Source organism: Ips typographus, linkage group LG15 (genome assembly GCF_016097725.1).
Source record: "Ips typographus isolate SLU linkage group LG15, UJ_Ityp_2.0, whole genome shotgun sequence".
In the NCBI taxonomy this organism is placed as follows: domain Eukaryota; kingdom Metazoa; phylum Arthropoda; class Insecta; order Coleoptera; family Curculionidae; genus Ips; species Ips typographus.
Window position 1 is genome coordinate 141,437 of NC_138436.1, and position 17,819 is coordinate 159,255.

Here is a 17,819-nt window from a genome sequence, read left to right on the forward strand (position 1 = left end):
TGAATCGGACGTTTAGAATGTGAGTTATGGCATTTTTGCCGTTCGCGGACACAAATTTCACGATTTTGCTTTTTTTTTTGGATTTCTTGGGCTGCTACGCCCCTGTATTAGATCCGACCAAGTTGATTTTTTTACTGTGGATTAAGTACAGTCTAAGCTACCAACTGACGTAAAAATCACCTGAATCGGACGTTTAGAATGTGAGTTATGGCATTTTTGCCGTTCGCGGACATTTAATTTCACGATTTTGCTTTTTTTTTGGATTTCTTGGGCTGCTACGCCCCTGTATTAGATCCGACCAAGCTGATTTTTTACTGTGGATTGAGTACAGTCTAAGCTACCAGCTGACGCAAAAATCATTTCAAACGCACGTTTAGAATGTGAGTTATGGCAGTTTTGCCGTTCGCGGACACATTTCACAATTTTGCTTTTTTTTTTGGATTTCTTGGGCTGCTACGCCCCTGAATTAGATCCGACAAAGTTGATTTTTTACTGTGGATTGAGTACAGTATAAGCTACCAGCTGACCCAAAAATCGCCTGAATCGGACGTTTAGAATGTGAGTTATGGCATTTTTGCCGTTCGCGGACACTAAATTTCACAATTTTGCTTTTTTTTTTTTGGATTTCTTGGGCTGCTACGCCCCTGTATTAGATCCGATCAAGTTGCTTTTTTACTGTGGTTTAAGTACAGTCTAAGCTACCAGCTGACGCAAAAATCAAGTGAATCGAACGTTTAGAATGTGAGTTATGGCATTTTTGCCGTTCGCGGACACTAAATTTCACAATTTTGCTTTTTTTTTTTTGGATTTCTTGGGCTGCTACGCCCCTGTATTAGATCCGATCAAGTTGCTTTTTTACTGTGGTTTAAGTACAGTCTAAGCTACCAGCTGACGCAAAAATCAAGTGAATCGAACGTTTAGAATGTGAGTTATGGCATTTTTGCCGTTCGCGGACACTAAATTTCACAATTTTGCTTTTTTTTTTTTGGATTTCTTGGGCTGCTACGCCCCTGTATTAGATCCGATCAAGTTGCTTTTTTACTGTGGTTTAAGTACAGTCTAAGCTACCAGCTGACGCAAAAATCAAGTGAATCGAACGTTTAGAATGTGAGTTATGGCATTTTTGCCGTTCGCGGACACTAAATTTCACAATTTTGCTTTTTTTTTTTTGGATTTCTTGGGCTGCTACGCCCCTGTATTAGATCCGACCAAGTTGATTTTTTTCTGTGGATTGAGTACAGTCTAAGCTACCAACTGACGCAAAAATCATCTCAAACGGACGTTTAGAATGTGAGTTATGGCAGTTTTGCCGTTCGCGGACAGATTTCACAATTTTGCTTTTTTTTTGGATTTCTTGGGCTGCTACGCCCCTGAATTAGATCCGACCAAGTTGATTTTTTACTGTGGATTGAGTACAGTCTAAGCTACCAGCTGAAGCAAAAATCACCTGAATCGGACGTTTAGAATGTGAGTTATGGCATTTTTGCCGTTCGCGGACACAAATTTCACGATTTTGCTTTTTTTTTTGGATTTCTTGGGCTGCTACGCCCCTGTATTAGATCCGACCAAGTTGATTTTTTTACTGTGGATTAAGTACAGTCTAAGCTACCAACTGACGTAAAAATCACCTGAATCGGACGTTTAGAATGTGAGTTATGGCATTTTTGCCGTTCGCGGACATTTAATTTCACGATTTTGCTTTTTTTTGGATTTCTTGGGCTGCTACGCCCCTGTATTAGATCCGACCAAGCTGATTTTTTACTGTGGATTGAGTACAGTCTAAGCTACCAGCTGACGCAAAAATCATTTCAAACGCACGTTTAGAATGTGAGTTATGGCAGTTTTGCCGTTCGCGGACACATTTCACAATTTTGCTTTTTTTTTTTGGATTTCTTGGGCTGCTACGCCCCTGTATTAGATCCGACCAAGTTGATTTTTTACTGTGGATTGAGTACAGTCTAAGCTACCAGCTGAAGCAAAAATCACCTGAATCGAACGTTTAGAATGTGAGTTATGGCATTTTTGCCGTTCGCGGACACTAAATTTCACAATTTTGCTTTTTTTTTTTGGATTTCTTGGGCTGCTACGCCCCTGTATTAGATCCGACCAAGTTGATTTTTTACTGTGGATTGAGTACAGTCTAAGCTACCAGCTGACGCAAAAATCACCTGAATCGAACGTTTAGAATGTGAGTTATGGCATTTTTGCCGTTCGCGGACACTAAATTTCACAATTTTGCTTTTTTTTTTTGGATTTCTTGGGCTGCTACGCCCCTGTATTAGATCCGACCAAGTTGATTTTTTACTGTGGATTGAGTACAGTCTAAGCTACCAGCTGACGCAAAAATCACCTGAATCGAACGTTTAGAATGTGAGTTATGGCATTTTTGCCGTTCGCGGACACTAAATTTCACAATTTTGCTTTTTTTTTTTGGATTTCTTGGGCTGCTACGCCCCTGTATTAGATCCGATCAAGTTGATTTTTTACTGTGGATTAAGTACAGTCTAAGCTACCAGCTGACGCAAAAATCACCTGAATCGAACGTTTAGAATGTGAGTTATGGCATTTTTCGTCAAACTTGACTTCCTGATGGTTGTGCATAAAAATGGCAAATAACTATCTCCCAGAGCGTTTTACAGAAAAACCGCAAAAATAGAAATTTGTAGGGAATTTTAAGAGCTTTCGAATGGTATATTGATTCACCCTGTAACTGTTTAAATAACCGAGTTATCGAAGAAAAACCGTAAAAGTCTTTCCAGCGGGGGGAGGGGAGGGGGAGCTTAAACTTTCCCAGTTTTTCCAGCAAACACTGCCACGATTTTTCCGCATAACAATTTCGGTTAAGTCCGTTAACAATGCAGGTGACCCATCAAAACAAGTGAACGAACCATCTGATTGGAAAACAATTGAAAAAATTCCTAACTATTACTGTTTATTAGTGAATAATGCATTTTTCTCGGAAAAAATGACTATAACTTCGTTGTTTTTCCAGTTACAGAGTTTATTAAAAAACCATTCGAAAGCTCTAGAAATTCTCTTTAAATCACTTAACCACACTTTTTCCTGTAACTGTCACTGGAACAAAGTTACAAGTTTTTGAACTTGGTGACTTGAAGTTTCTCTAGTGAAATGCAGTTTGTTACTTTGACAGCTCATAACTTTGTTGTTTGTCAAGTTACAAAGTTCCGTAAAAAACCGTTCGAAATCTCTGGAAATTCTCTTTAAATCACTTAATTACACTTTTTCTTGTAATTATCACTGAAACGGAGTTACAAGCGTTTGAACTTGATGATTTGAAAAAATGATGAAAAAAAAAACAAATGAGGAAATAATGTCAAATATGGCGGATTTGTGGGTTTCCGTACCGTAACGAAACCAAATCTGGGCTGTTGACCGGTCCAGGTGATATAATTCTGTTTCTGGGCCACCAAGGCCAATCAAATCAACCATAACCTGATTGTTTAACATTGGACAAGTGAAAGTGTATGATTAAAATTTAAAAAATTAAATATTTTCCTTAAGGAACGGTTTAGGACAAAATATCCTTCTAGCTTTATTGTGGGGAATTTAATTCCCTACAACTTTTCCCTCTTGTACTTTTGCAAAATTTCGCTAAATAACCGAATTAAAGCAGAAATTATGCCTCTCTTAGCAGTTTTTTGAGTGTAACTCGCTTATTTGACGTTTTTCGGCAAAAACCCTATGAAGCTTTTCTGTAGAGCATGAAATTCTCTACAAATCTCCTCTGTAAAGTTTTTGTCCAGATTTACAAATAACAGAGTTAATTTGAAAAAAAAAAAAGCTTGACAATGTGGTGGATGCGCTTTAAATTGAAATAAATTTTATTTGAAACTTGGCAAAGTTAAAATAAATAAAAAAACTATAAAAAGAGACTAAAAAACCAAATCAAATTTTAGATAATTAAGACATTAAACAAAACAAAACTTGTTCAACCAGTTTTTAGCTGTCAATTTGTCATTTCTGAGGTTAGGATCGATGTGACGGTAATTATTTCACTTGCATTGAATTCCTCATTCCCAAATTAGTCGAAAACGAGTATAAACTCAATTTTTTGACATTTTGACGTTAAATGTCATTTTGACAGCTGTCAAACAAAAAAATTGAGTTTATACTCCTTTCCTACTAATTCGGGGATAAGGAATCCAATAAAACTAAAAGTAACTGCCTAACTGTCAACCAAACGTCAAAAATGACAATTTTGACAATTTAAGAAGTTTTTAGCTGTCAATTTGTCATTTCTGAGGTTAGGGTCAAAGTGACGGCAATTATTTTACGTGCATTGAATTCCTCATCCCCGAATTAGTCGAAAACGAGTATAAACTCAATTTTTTGACATTTTGACGTTAAATGTCATTTTGACAGCTGTCAAACAAAAAAATTGAGTTTATACTCCTTTCCTACTAATTCGGGGATGAGGAATCCAATAAAACTAAAAGTAACTGTCTAACTGTCAACCAAATGTCAAAAATGACAGTTTTGACAATTTAAAATGTGTTACGACTAGATTGAGCTGTTTTTCGTGTCTAATTCAACATTTTTTACACTCCCCACCAGCGAATTAGACGAAAACGAGTATAAACTCAATTTTTTTGACATTTTGACGTTAAATGTCATTTTGACAGCTGTCAAACAAAAAATTGAGTTTATACTCCTTTCCTACTAATTCGGGGATGAGGAATCCAATAAAACTAAAAGTAACTGTCTAACTGTCAACCAAACGTCAAAAATGACAATTTTGACAATTTAAGAAGTTTTTAGCTGTCAATTTGTCATTTCTGAGGTTAGGGTCGAAGTGACGGCAATTATTTCACTTGCATTGAATTCCTCATCCCCGAATTAGTCGAGAACGAGTATAAACTCAATTTTTTGACATTTTGACGTTAAATGTCATTTTGACAGCTGTCAAACAAAAAAATTTAGTTTATACTCCTTTCCTACTAATTCGGGGATGAGGAATCCAATAAAACTAAAAGTAACTGTCTAACTGTCAACCAAACGTCAAAAATGACAATTTTGACAACTCGTTCCCGTTCTGTTACAGGGGCGAAAAACTGTACGTCACCGTCGATAAAAGGAACAAAAAAAGCCGCAACAAATGCCTGTGCTGGACCGTTTGTTTGTGCGTTGTCATAGCCGCCCTCGTCATAGGAATTCTAGCGGCAGGTAAGTTGTCAAAACTATGATCCTGACGATAAATATCCGAAACGTTGCACTAATTTTGCAACACGTCAAAATTGCCATAAAAGTTGACAGTGACGTTGCTGACAACTGTCAAAACTGTTATGACAGTTGTCAAACATGATACTATTAAATTTTGACATTTTGTACAGCAACGGTTGCTCTGGGCACTCTAGCAATAGTTTTAAGGTTCAGAACAACATATGTGTAGCAACCGTTGCTCTGAGCACCTTTAAAAACTGTTGTCAAGACTCAGAAAACAATATTTAATTAAGTGTCATAGCAACGGAGTTCCTTAGAAAATAGTTTTTGTGTCTCAGAACAATGTTTTTAAAGCAACCGTTGCTCTGAGCACCCCAACAACAATTGCCATTATCCAGAGTAACGTTTGACTAATTTGATTTGTATTCTGAGCCTTCCGGCAACCGGTTGTCAACAACTCAGAACAACATTTGTCTGATGTGTATTACGACGAATGTTCTGAGCCTTTCAGTAATGGTTCAGAACAACGTTTGACCAATTTTCTTAACAAACCGTTGCTCTAAAAACAATTGTTATTGCCCCAGAATAATATTTGAATAATTTCCATTGTATTAGATGCTCTGAGCCTTCCAGCAACTGTTGCACAGTCTCAGAACCACTTTTTAGCAACCGTTGCTCTGAACACCCCGACAACAGTTGTCATTGCTCAGAGTAACGTTTGACTAATTTGATTTGTTTTCTGAGCCTTCCAGCAACCGGTAGTCAACAACTCAGAACAACATGAGTACGAAAAAGAGAAATGTAAATTTTTTTTTCTTGACAATTTTGGTAAATTACGGCTCCTCCATCAAATTGTCAAAGAAAAATCAATTTTTCCAGAAAATATCAAATATTTTACATTTTTCTTGACAATTTTGGTAAATTATGGCTTCTTCGTCAAACAGTTAAAAAAACTTTTCTTAAAAATGCGTACCAGACAGAAAAATGCAAATTTTGATTAATTACGGCTCCGTCGTCAAACTGTCAAGAAAAATCAATTTTTCCAAAAAATAAGCAGCAAAAAGGAAATTGTCAATTTTTTTAAATTTTGCTTGACAATTTTGATAAATTACGGCTCTGCGGTCAAATTGTCAAGAAAAATCAATTTTTCCAGAAAATATAAATTTTTTACATTTTTCTTGACAATTTTGGTAAATTACGGCTTCTTCGTCAAACTGTCAAAAAAAAATGTTCTTAAAAATACGTACCAGACAGAAAAATGCAAATTTTGATTAATTACGGCTCCGTCGTCAAACTGTCAAGAAAAATCAATTTTTCCAAAAAATAAGCAGCAAAAAGGAAATTGTCAATTTTTTTAAATTTTGCTTGACAATTTTGATAAATTACGGCTCTGCGGTCAAATTGTCAAGAAAAATCAATTTTTCCAGAAAATATCAAATTTTTTACATTTTTGTTAACAATTTTGGTAAATTACGGCTTCTTCGTCAAACTGTCAAGAAAAATCAATTTTTCCTAAAAATAAGTAGCAAAAAGGAAATTGTCAATTTTTCTTGACAATTTTGATAAACTACGGTTTCTCCGTCAAATTGTCAAGAAGAAACAATTTTTCCGGAAAATGAATGAAAAATGTCAAATTTTTTATATTTTTTTGACAATTTTTGATAGATTACGGTTTTTTTCGTTAAATTGTCAAGAAAAATCAATTCTTAAAATAAAAAATTGATAGTATTTGACTAATTTGCATTGTATTAGCTGCTCAGAGCCTTCCAGCAACAGTTGCACAGGCTCAGAACAACATTTCACCAGTTGGCGATGCAACTATTGCTCTGAGCCTTCCTGCAAACGGTTGTCAAGGCTCAGAACAATAGTTGCTGAGCAACGTGATGTCATTGTTGCAGTGGGCGCCATCGGCGTAAAGGAACCAATCAAGGAGATTAGCGCGCGGCATTTTAGCGGCAACGAGGCGCCAATCAAAGGGGCCGCCGTGTTTGGTGACGTCAACGCGACGTCAACCGACCCCCCCACCACTCCGCCCGGCCTACTATTCGGTAAGTGTGCTCAGAAATGTGTCTTCTGATCCCTGAAAAATGGAATTTTACAGTTCCGCGAGCGTTGGAAGCGGTAATGGTCGTGGACAATCTGGAATATTCCGAGTCGTTGGCTCAGAAGCACAGCTCAGAGTATCGCGCGTTGGCCGAATCGTTGGCGGAACAGCTCAAGGTCACCCTGTTCACCGGCGATTACCTGAAATACGGTTCGGCCGGAATTAACCTCAAAATTATGAATTTCCGGCCTGGTAGCGTGGTGGCGCGTTTCAGGGTGGCGTGGTCCTTCAAACCGGGCATTCACGACGTGCGCGATCCCATCACCGCGGAAACGGTGCGCAGAAAGTTCCGAAACGTTCGCGAACGTCACGGCGGCTATCTGGCCAACTATCACGTGACCCTGACCAACGTCACCATGGTGATTGATGAGTGCGCGGAGCGCCGCGAATGCGAGTGGCGCTGTCAGTTCGACTATCTGGACAGTTTGGAGTTTGTTTGCGCCTGTCCCCATGGACAACGGTTGGGCGGGGACGGGACAAGCTGCGAGGAACCGGAAGTTGTCCCAGAACCGGAAGCAACCCTTGAGACGAGTCAGGATGCTGGGCAACGCGTGGAACCGGAAGTAGAACCTAGAATTCCAGTGAAGGACGAGACTGAACCGGAAACTGTTCCCGAACCGGAAGTAGCCTCCGAGACGACTCAGAATATTGTTCAAAGCGTGGAACCGGAAGTAGAGGAGGGAAGAGAGTCCCGAAGACCTGAATCTGAACCTGGAATTCCAGAAAGATATCCGACTGAACCGGAAGTTGTCCCAGAACCGGAAGCAACCCTTGCGACGACTCAGGATGTGGGTGAACCGGAAGTAGGGGAAAGAGAACACGGAAAACCTGAACCTGAGCCTTCCCATGAACCTGGAATTCTAGTAAAGGACACGACTGAACCGGAAGCTTCCCCCGAACCGGAAGTAGAACCTGGAATTCCAGCGAAGAACGAGAGTGAACCGGAAGTTGCTCCTGAACCGGAAGCAACCCCTGTGACGACTCAGAATGTTGGTCAAAGCGAGAAACCGGAAGGTGAAGGAATAGGAAGATCTCAATCTGTATCTTCTACTGAACCTGGAATGCCAGTGAGAGATCCGACTGAACCGGAAGTTGTCCCAGAACCGGAAGCAACCACTGAGACGAGTCAGGATGCCAGGCAACGCGTGGAACCGGAAGTAGGGGGAAGAGAAGAACCGGAAGCAACTCTAGAGACGACTCAGGATGTTGGCGAACCGGAAGTAGAGGGAAGAGAACACGGAATACCTGAACCTGAGCCTTCTCCTGAACCTGGAATTCCCGTGATGAAACCGACTGAACCGGAAGTTGTTCCAGAACCGGAAGCAACCACTGAGACGAGTCAGGATGCTAGGCAACGCGTGGAACCGGAAGTAGAAGGAAGAGAATCCGGAAAATCTGAATCTGAGCCTTCTTCTGAATCTGGAATTCCCGTGATGAAACCGACTGAACCGGAAGTTTTCCCAGAACCGGAAACAACTCTAGAGACGACTCAGGATGTTGGCGAACCGGAAGTAGAGGGCAGAGAACACGGAAAACCTGAACCTGAGCCTTCTCCTGAACCTGGAATGCCAGTGAGAGATCCGACTGAACCGGAAGTTGTTCCAGAACCGGAAGCAACCACTGAGACGACTCAGGATGCTGGGAAAAGTGAGAAAATGCGAGTAGAGGAAAAAGAGTCCAGAAAGTCTGAACTGACTGACCTGGAAGTTGCTCCAGAACCGGAAACAACCACCGAGCCTACACAAACATCTGGACACGAACCGGAAGTAGTTATAGAGGAGCACCAAGGAACAGAAGAACCGGAAATCACGACACTCGACCCTGAACAACCGGAAACAACCACTGAACCACAAAAACAGCTTGTGGTAGACGGAAAAACTCTTAGAGAACCGGAAATCAAGTCCAACAGACCGGAAGTTCTGTTGGACGCGACCACACAAACAAGTTTCTCCCCTGATCCGGAAGTACCTGTCACACAAACTGAACCCGAGGTGACCACAAACGTATATTTGCCAGTGACTGTTAAACCGGAAGTGTTTGGAAAATATCAAGTTTTGACTCAGTCAGTTGAACCGGAAGTAACCCAACCGGAAGTGACGACGGAAGTGATGTCCGTCACTGATCACACTGATAAGAAACCGGAAGTGGTAACTGTGTCAGACGAGTCTAAAGAACCGGAAGTGGTTGATGGGAAGAAACCGGAAGTGTCTACCGATCGAACGGAAGTCACTACGATCAAAGTGAGGGAAATGGACAGTCCCGAGATGATTCTAACCTCAAATGCGCAGGACCAAGCATCGATTGAGGTTAGAGTGGTGACGCCTGCGGCTGAAATAGTCGCCTCGAACGAACTAAACTCGCTGTTTGTCACCGAACACCCGATCGAGCACAACATGTCACCGTTTCTGCCCGACATCGAAAACGACACTCTGATCGGTATTTTGCATTCGGATGGCAATTTTATCGGTCACCCGTACACCAACAGTGAAACGAACGAGTCGAGAACGTACAATCTGGCCAACGATCAGCTAAACCACACCAATCCCCTTGACGCTAGTCGGGAGGATGTGACAGATCTGAGCGTGCAAGGATTGAATAATGACGTTTCGGGGAAAATCCAGGACGCCATCTTGGATAAGCCAGAAAGTGGGGGGGGAACTATCGATCCTGGTAGCCCTGACAGTGGTCTACCACCTCCGGTGGTCAGCAACCATAATGGTTCAGGTTTGTTCTCCACAGAGGGGAAAGTCTCTTGCATTGAAAACTTCGTGAATTTCAGGTTTTGTCGAATTATTCAGCTCAACCCAACCACCAATGGTTCCAATCACTGAAACCATGTTGGGGGACCTGAGAGAAGTTCTGACCACCCTACCAGACCAGTCTGGGATGGCTAGTTTTGACCAAACTACCACAAGAACTTCCCAGGGTTTGACTAATGAAATTTCAACAAAAACCAGTAGCGCCGGGTTGAGTGAGCCTGGAAGGGATGGGGAAAATGTGGTCCCTGGTAGCCCATACAATGGTCTACCACCTCCAGTGGTCAGCAACCATAATGGTTCAGGTTTGTTCTCCATAGAGGGAAAAGTCTCTTGCATTGAAAACTTCGTGAATTTCAGGTTCTGCCGAATTACCCAGCTCCACCCAACCACCAATGGTTACAACCACTGAAACCATGTTGGGGGATATCATAGAAGTCCCGACCACCCTACCAGACCAATCTGGGATGGCTAGTTTTGACAGAACCAGCACAGCATCTTCCCAGGGTTTAACTAATGAAGTTTCAGCAAAAACGTTGGAAACCATCTTGGATAAGCCTGGAAAGGATGGGAAAAATATGGTCCCTGGTAGCCCAGACAATGGTCTACCACCTCCGGTGGTTAGCAACCAGAATAGTACAGGTTTGTTCTCCAGAGAGGAGAAAGTCTCTTGCATTAAAAACTTCGTGAATTTCAGGTTCTACGGAAATACCCAGCTCCACCCAACCACCAATGGTCCCGACTACCAAAACCATGTTGGGGGATCTCAAAGCAATCCCAACCACCCTACCAGACCAGTCTGGGTTGGCTAGTTTTGACCAAACCACCACAGCAACTTCCCAGGGATTGACTAATGAAATTTCAACAAAAACCAGTAGCGCCGGGTTGAGTGAGCCTGGAAGGGATGGGGAAAATATGGTTCCTGGTAGCCCAGACAATGGTCTACCACCTTCGGTGGTCAGCAACCATAATGGTTCAGGTTTGTTCTCCACAGAGGGGAAAGTCTCTTGCATTGAAAACTTCGTGAATTTCAGGTTCTGTCGAATTACCTAGCTCCACCCAACCACCAATGGTCCCAATCACTGAAACCATGTTGGGGGACCTCAGAGCAGTCCCAACGACCCTACCAGACCAATCTGGGATGGCAAGTTTTGACAGAACCAGCACAGCATCTTCCCAGGGTTTAACTAATGAAATTTCAACAAAAACCAGTAGCGCCGGGGTAAGTGACCTTGGAATGGTTGGGGAAAATATGGTCCCTGGTAGCCCAGACAATGGTCTACCACCTCCAGTGGTCAGCAACCATAATGGTACAGGTTTGTTCTCCACAGAGGGGAAAGTCTCTTGCATTAAAAACTTCGTGAATTTCAGGTTCTGCCGAATTACCCAGCTCCACCCAACCACCAATGGTCCTGACTACCAAAACCACGTTGGGGGACCTCAGAACCGTCCAAACCACCCTACCAGACCAGTCTGGGTTGGCTAGTTTTGACCAAACCACCACAAGAACTTCCCAGGGATTGACTAATGAAATTTCAACAAAAACGTTGGAAACCATCTTGGATAAGCCTGGAAGGGATGGGGAAAATATGGTCCCTGGTAGCCCAGACAATGGTCTACCACTTCCGGTGGTCAGCAACCATAACAACTCAGGTTTGTTCTCTGCAAGACATTTTCCTCTATATGAGAGGAAAATCTCTTGCACTGAAAACTTCGTGAATTTCAGATTCTGTTCTACTCCCCATTCTATCAATTTTTTTGAAAGATGAAAAGTGTTAAAGTGCTTTATTTGTACGTATTTCACCTAATTTAAGGTCACATGATTGATCCACCATTTGGCCGCTAGAGGGCGTCAAAGTTCCTTCATCATAAAATCACATAGTTTTTGACAACCGCTGCTTTGACTCTAAATTACTCCCTTATTTGACCAGTTACGTGAAAATGTCATAGAAAACAAAAGATAGAGCAGATTTCAGGCTTTCCAAAAATATCCCCCCTCGAGTTGATTGATTCCACCGTTTGGCCGCTAGACGGCGTCAAAGTTCCTTCACCATGAAATCATGGATTTTTTGACACACGTTGCTTTGACTCTAAATTACTCCCTTATTTGACAAGTTAAGTGAAAATGTCATAGAAAACAAAAGATAGAGCAGATTTCAAGCTTTCCAAAACTATCCCCACATGAGTTGATTGATCACACCGTTTGGCCGCTAGAGGGCGTCTTTACCATAAAATAATATATTTTCGTGAATTTCAGCTGCTGTCGAACTACCCAACTCCACGCAACCACCAATGGTCGCAATCACCGAAACCACGTTGGGGGACCTCAGAACAGTCCCGACCACCCTACCGGACCGCTCTGAGCTGTCAAACTTTGACAGGACAACCGTAGAAATTCCGTCAAACGGTGACGAGGATCTGTCCGTCGATCCGGTGGACAGTTTTAACGCAATTTCGGTGGAGGAACAGAGCGTAATGGACAAGTTCAGACCGGTTACCACCACAATGGTGACGTCAGCAGATCGGACCAATCAAACGGGTCCAAATCTGGACCGTACGACCGGTTAAGGCGGAGGCGCCGGTCTACGACAAGTCCTGTCTGGTTAGTAAACCAAACCATTTTTGGCGGTAATTTTGAGGTCAAAGTCACACGTGACCTCTTATTACAGTTTCCTACAAAAATTTGACGTTTATAAGTGTCAATGTCACGTGACTTTCACATTTTTCCCGCAAACTGTCCAGAACCAACACTTTGGGAGTGGCCTAGAAGTTTCTGGAATGATCCAGAATTTCTTTTAGCTTCTAAGAGTGTCCAAAACGCTTTAAAAACTTTAAAGAAGCTTCTAGAGTAGTTTAGAAGTTTCAGGAAGTTTTTGGAACGTTCTAGAAACTTTCCAAATGCTTCTAAAATATTCTAGAAGCTTCTGGAAAGTTTCTAAAGCTTCTACGACGTTCTAGAAGCTTTTCAATTACCTCTACAACGTTCCAGTCACTGCTATAAGCTTGCAAAAGTTTCTGGAATGATCTAGAAGAGATTCAGAGTTTCTGAAAGCTTCTAAGAGTGTCCAAAACGCTTTAAAAACTTTAAGGAAGCTTCTAGAGTAGTTTAGAAGTTTCAGGAAGTTTGTGGAACGTTCTAGAAACTTTTAAATGCTTCCACAACGTTCTCAAACCATCCAACTGCTTCTAGAAAGTTTCAGAAACTTTCAAAGGCTCCTACAATGTTCTAGAAGCTTCTGGAAAGTTTCTAGAGCTTCTACGACGTTCTAGAAGCTTTTCAATTACCTCTATAACGTTCCAGTAACTGCTATAAGCTTCCAAAAGTTTCTGGAATGTTCTAGAAGAGATCCAGAGTTTCTTAAAGCTTCTAAGAGTGTCCGAAACGCTTTAAAAACTTTAAGGAAGCTTCTAGAGTAGTTTAGAAGTTTCAGGAAGTTTGTGGAACGTTCTAGAAACTTTTAAATGCTTCCACAACGTTCTCAAACCATTCAACTGCTTCTAGAAGGTTTCAAAAACTTTCCAAATGCTCCTACAATATTCTAGAAGCTTCTGGAAAGTTTCTAAAGCTTCTACGACGTTCTAGAAGCTTTTCAATTACCTCTATAACGTTCCAGTAACTGCTATAAGCTTCCAAAAGTTTCTGGAATGTTCTGGAAGAGATCCAGAGTTTCTGAAAGCTTCTAAGAGTGTCCAAAACGCTTTAAACACTTTAAGGAAGCTTCTAGAGTAGTTTAGAAGTTTCAGGAAGTTTGTGGAACGTTCTAGAAACTTTTAAATGCTTCCACAACGTTCTCAAACCATCCAACTGCTTCTAGAAAGTTTCAGAAACTTTCAAAGGCTCCTACAATGTTCTAGAAGCTTCTGGAAAGTTTCTAAAGCTTCTACGACGTTCTAGAAGCTTTTCAATTACCTCTATAACGTTCCAGTAACTGCTATAAGCTTCCAAAAGTTTCTGGAATGTTCTAGAAGAGATCCATAGTTTCTGAAAGCTTCTAAGAGTGTCCAAAACGCTGTAAAAACTTTAAGGAAGCTTCTAGAGTAGTTTAGAAGTTTCAGGAAGTTTGTGGAACGTTCTAGAAACTTTTAAATGCTTCCACAACGTTCTCAAACCATTCAACTGCTTCTAGAAGGTTTCAAAAACTTTCCAAATGCTCCTACAATATTCTAGAAGCTTCTGGAAAGTTCCTAAAGCTTCTACGACGTTCCAGTAACTGCTATAAGCTTCCAAAAGTTTCTGGAATGTTCTAGAAGAGATCCAGAGTTTCTGAAAGCTTCTAAGAGTGTCCAAAACGCTTTAAAAACTTTAAGGAAGCTTCTAGAGTAGTTTAGAAGTTTCAGGAAGTTTGTGGAACGTTCTAGAAACTTTTAAATGCTTCCACAACGTTCTCAAACCATCCAACTGCTTCTAGAAAGTTTCATAAACTTTCAAAGGCTCCTACAATGTTCTAGAAGCTTCTGGAAAGTTTCTAAAGCTTCTACGACGTTCTAGAAGCTTTTCAATTACCTCTATAACGTTCCAGTAACTGCTATAAGCTTCCAAAAGTTTCTGGAATGTTCTAGAAGAGATCCAGAGTTTCTGAAAGCTTCTAAGAGTGTCCAAAACGCTTTAAAAACTTTAAGGAAGCTTCTAGAGTAGTTTAGAAGTTTCAGGAAGTTTGTGGAACGTTCTAGAAACTTTTAAATGCTTCCACAATGTTCTCAAACCATCCAACTGCTTCTAGAAAGTTTCATAAACTTTCAAAGGCTCCTACAATGTTCTAGAAGCTTCTGGAAAGTTTCTAAAGCTTCTACGACGTTCTAGAAGCTTTTCAATTACCTCTATAACGTTCCAGTAACTGCTATAAGCTTCCAAAAGTTTCTGGAATGTTCTAGAAGAGATCCAGAGTTTCTGAAAGCTTCTAAGAGTGTCCAAAACGCTTTAAAAACTTTAAGGAAGCTTCTAGAGTAGTTTAGAAGTTTCAGGAAGTTTGTGGAACGTTCTAGAAACTTTTAAATGCTTCCACAACGTTCTCAAACCATTCAACTGCTTCTAGAAGGTTTCAAAAACTTTCCAAATGCTCCTACAATATTCTAGAAGCTTCTGGAAAGTTCCTAAAGCTTCTACGACGTTCCAGTAACTGCTATAAGCTTCCAAAAGTTTCTGGAATGTTCTAGAAGAGATCCAGAGTTTCTGAAAGCTTCTAAGAGTGTCCAAAACGCTGTAAAAACTTTAAGGAAGCTTCTAGAGTAGTTTAGAAGTTTCAGGAAGTTTGTGGAACGTTCTAGAAACTTTTAAATGCTTCCACAACGTTCTCAAACCATCCAACTGCTTCTAGAAAGTTTCAGAAACTTTCAAATGCTTCTACAATATTCTAGAAGCTTCTGGAAAGTTCCTAAAGCTGCTGGAAGGTTCCTAAAGCTTCTACGACTTTCTAGAAACAGCTATAAGCTTTAAAAAGCTTCTGAAATATTCCAAAAGCTTCTACAACCTTCCAGAAGCTACATAAAGCTTCCAAAAGCTGCTGGAACGTTCCTTATGCTTCTGGAATTTTCCAAAAGCTTCTACAACGTTCTAGAAACAACTATAAGCTTTCAAAAGCTTCTGAAATATTCCAGAAGCTACATAAACCTTCCAAAAGCTGCTGGAACGTTCCTAAAGCTGCTGGAACGTTCCTAAAGCTGCTGGAAGGTTCCTAAAGCTTCTACGACGTTCTAGAAACAGCTATAAGCTTTCAAAAGCTTCTGAAATATTCCAAAAGCTTCTACAACCTTCCAGAAGCTACATAAAGCTTCCAAAAGCTGCTGGAACATTCCTAAAGCTTCTACGACGTTCTAGAAACAGCTATAAGCTTTCAAAAGCTTCTGGAATGTTCCTAAAGCTTCTACGACGTTCTAGAAATTTGCAAAAGCTTCTATAGGTTCTATAACCTTCCAAATGCTTCAAGAACATTCTAGAAACTGCTAAAAACTCTCAAAAGCTTCTGGAATGTTTGAAAAAGCTTCTAAGACGTTTTAGAAGCTGCTAAAAGCTTCTAGAATGTTCCAAAAGTTTCTATGACGTTCTAGAAACTTTTAATAGCGTTTTATAACCTTCCGAATGCTTCTACGACCTTCTAGAAGCTTTCTAGGAGGTCTTTCTAGAAAGCTTCTAGAAGGTTCCTAAAACATGAAAAAAAAAAAACTTGTCAACTGTCAAAAAAGTGTCACTTTTGACGTTTCTGTCTCACACAGGTACGACCCTCGTGACCTGTGAATGGGACCGTCCACCCATCACTGTGACAGCTGTCAAAGTGTGACGTCAGCGTGGTTTGGCAACAGTGTAGAACCGGCCTTAGATCCAGTTTCAACTTATTGTTTATTTGTTCTAAAATCGAGCTGTGATGTGTTTTGCAATTGTTTTTACTGTTTATAGACTGTATAATAGTAGTTTTTAAGGTAGGGGGGGCGCATCCGCCAAATGTCAGGAAAATCGCGCGCGTATCTCCGTTATTTGGCCAGTTATCAAAAAAGTGTAAAGAAGGAAAGTTGTAGGGAATTTTACTCTCTACAAGATTTGTATAAGACACTTTTGCCCTTAAGGGTCACGCAACAGAGATATTTGCAAATAACTGACTTTGTGTCGAGTGCTTCTCAAACCACCAGTAGTTCAACCGAGCGTAACTCGGTTATTTGGCAAAATATCGAAAAAGTGTAAAGAAGGAAAGTTGTAGGGAATTTAATTCTCTGCAAGACTTCTTTATAACACTTTTGCCCTAAAAGGCCTCCTCAGCGAGATATTGGCCAAAAACCGCGTCAAAACAACACATTTGTAAATATTAATTGTGACCACCCTGTATATTTTTTTTTTAACGTAAAAACTGGTTTCCGATTGGCAATGCCTTTCCCCGCTCCCCAAAAAAACGGCAATTTTAATCTTAACATACAGGGTGTGCATGTAAATATAACCATTTACAAAACACTATAATTTTACATTTTTTGAGACACCCTGTATATAAAACGCTCAATTACTTTTTTTTTTGTGTGATTAGGAATAGATCGTAGTTACCCTTGACTAATTAAAAAAATTAAATTAATTACTCAATTATATATTAATTTGTAATTTTATAAATACTATTTATAGTACTCACCCTGTATATTATAAATATATATGTTATATATAATATACAGGGTGGTTTAATAAATTTAGCAGTTTTATTTATAGAAACATTTAGAGACCATACGGACAGACTTTATTTGAGACACCCTGTATAACATTCAAAAGTACAATAATTGTATACAGGGTGACCCAAAAATTTTTTTTTTAAATGTTACCCTGTATTTTTCCTCTAACCACACTTTTCCAAGTGTTCGTATTTTTTGTATAAATTTTATTATTAATTAGTGAACACTCGGTATATTAAGGCCATATACTGTATTTTTCTAATGATATTTGTTAATAATAATAATAATTGTAATATAAATTATTCTCAAAACCGCTGACAGTTAACGTCAAATTGACACTTTTAATGGATTCCCTGACCTTAAATCAGTCGAAAACGAGTATAAACTCAACTTTTGACATTTTGAGCCGCCATCTTGGATTTCTACTTTTAAAGTGACAGTTAACGTCAAATTGACAGTTTTAATGGATTCCTTGACATTAAATTAGTCGAAAACGAGTATAAACTCAACATTTGACATTTGGAGCCGCCATCTTGGATTTCTACTTATAAAGTGACAGTTAACGTCAAATTGACAGTTTTAAAGGATTCCCTGACCTTGAATTAGTCGAAAACGAGAATAAACTCAATTTTTAACAT

General features: G+C 40.1%; 1 protein-coding gene across 12 annotated transcripts in view; it reads left to right on the forward strand.

Moving 5' to 3' along the window:
- The window catches only part of LOC145738090 (uncharacterized), a 50,325-nt gene extending 32,812 nt beyond the window's left edge, over positions 1 to 17,513 (forward strand). For 2 of the 12 annotated variants that reach the window (XM_081992944.1, XM_081992945.1), the window contains 10 exons: positions 5,063 to 5,184; positions 7,080 to 7,229; positions 7,283 to 10,009; positions 10,065 to 10,346; positions 10,402 to 10,683; positions 10,739 to 11,020; positions 11,076 to 11,357; positions 11,413 to 11,694; positions 12,299 to 12,643; positions 16,252 to 17,513. In XM_081992944.1, the coding sequence (XP_081849070.1) occupies positions 5,063 to 5,184; positions 7,080 to 7,229; positions 7,283 to 10,009; positions 10,065 to 10,346; positions 10,402 to 10,683; positions 10,739 to 11,020; positions 11,076 to 11,357; positions 11,413 to 11,694; positions 12,299 to 12,609 (4,720 nt within the window). In that variant the 3' untranslated portion in view covers positions 12,610 to 12,643; positions 16,252 to 17,513. The remainder of the gene's footprint in view (positions 1 to 5,062; positions 5,185 to 7,079; positions 7,230 to 7,282; positions 10,010 to 10,064; positions 10,347 to 10,401; positions 10,684 to 10,738; positions 11,021 to 11,075; positions 11,358 to 11,412; positions 11,695 to 12,298; positions 12,644 to 16,251) is intronic. The other 10 variants (XM_081992946.1, XM_081992947.1, XM_081992951.1 and 7 more) reach the window with 10 other exon arrangements.
- The last annotated feature ends 306 nt before the right edge of the window (positions 17,514 to 17,819 follow it).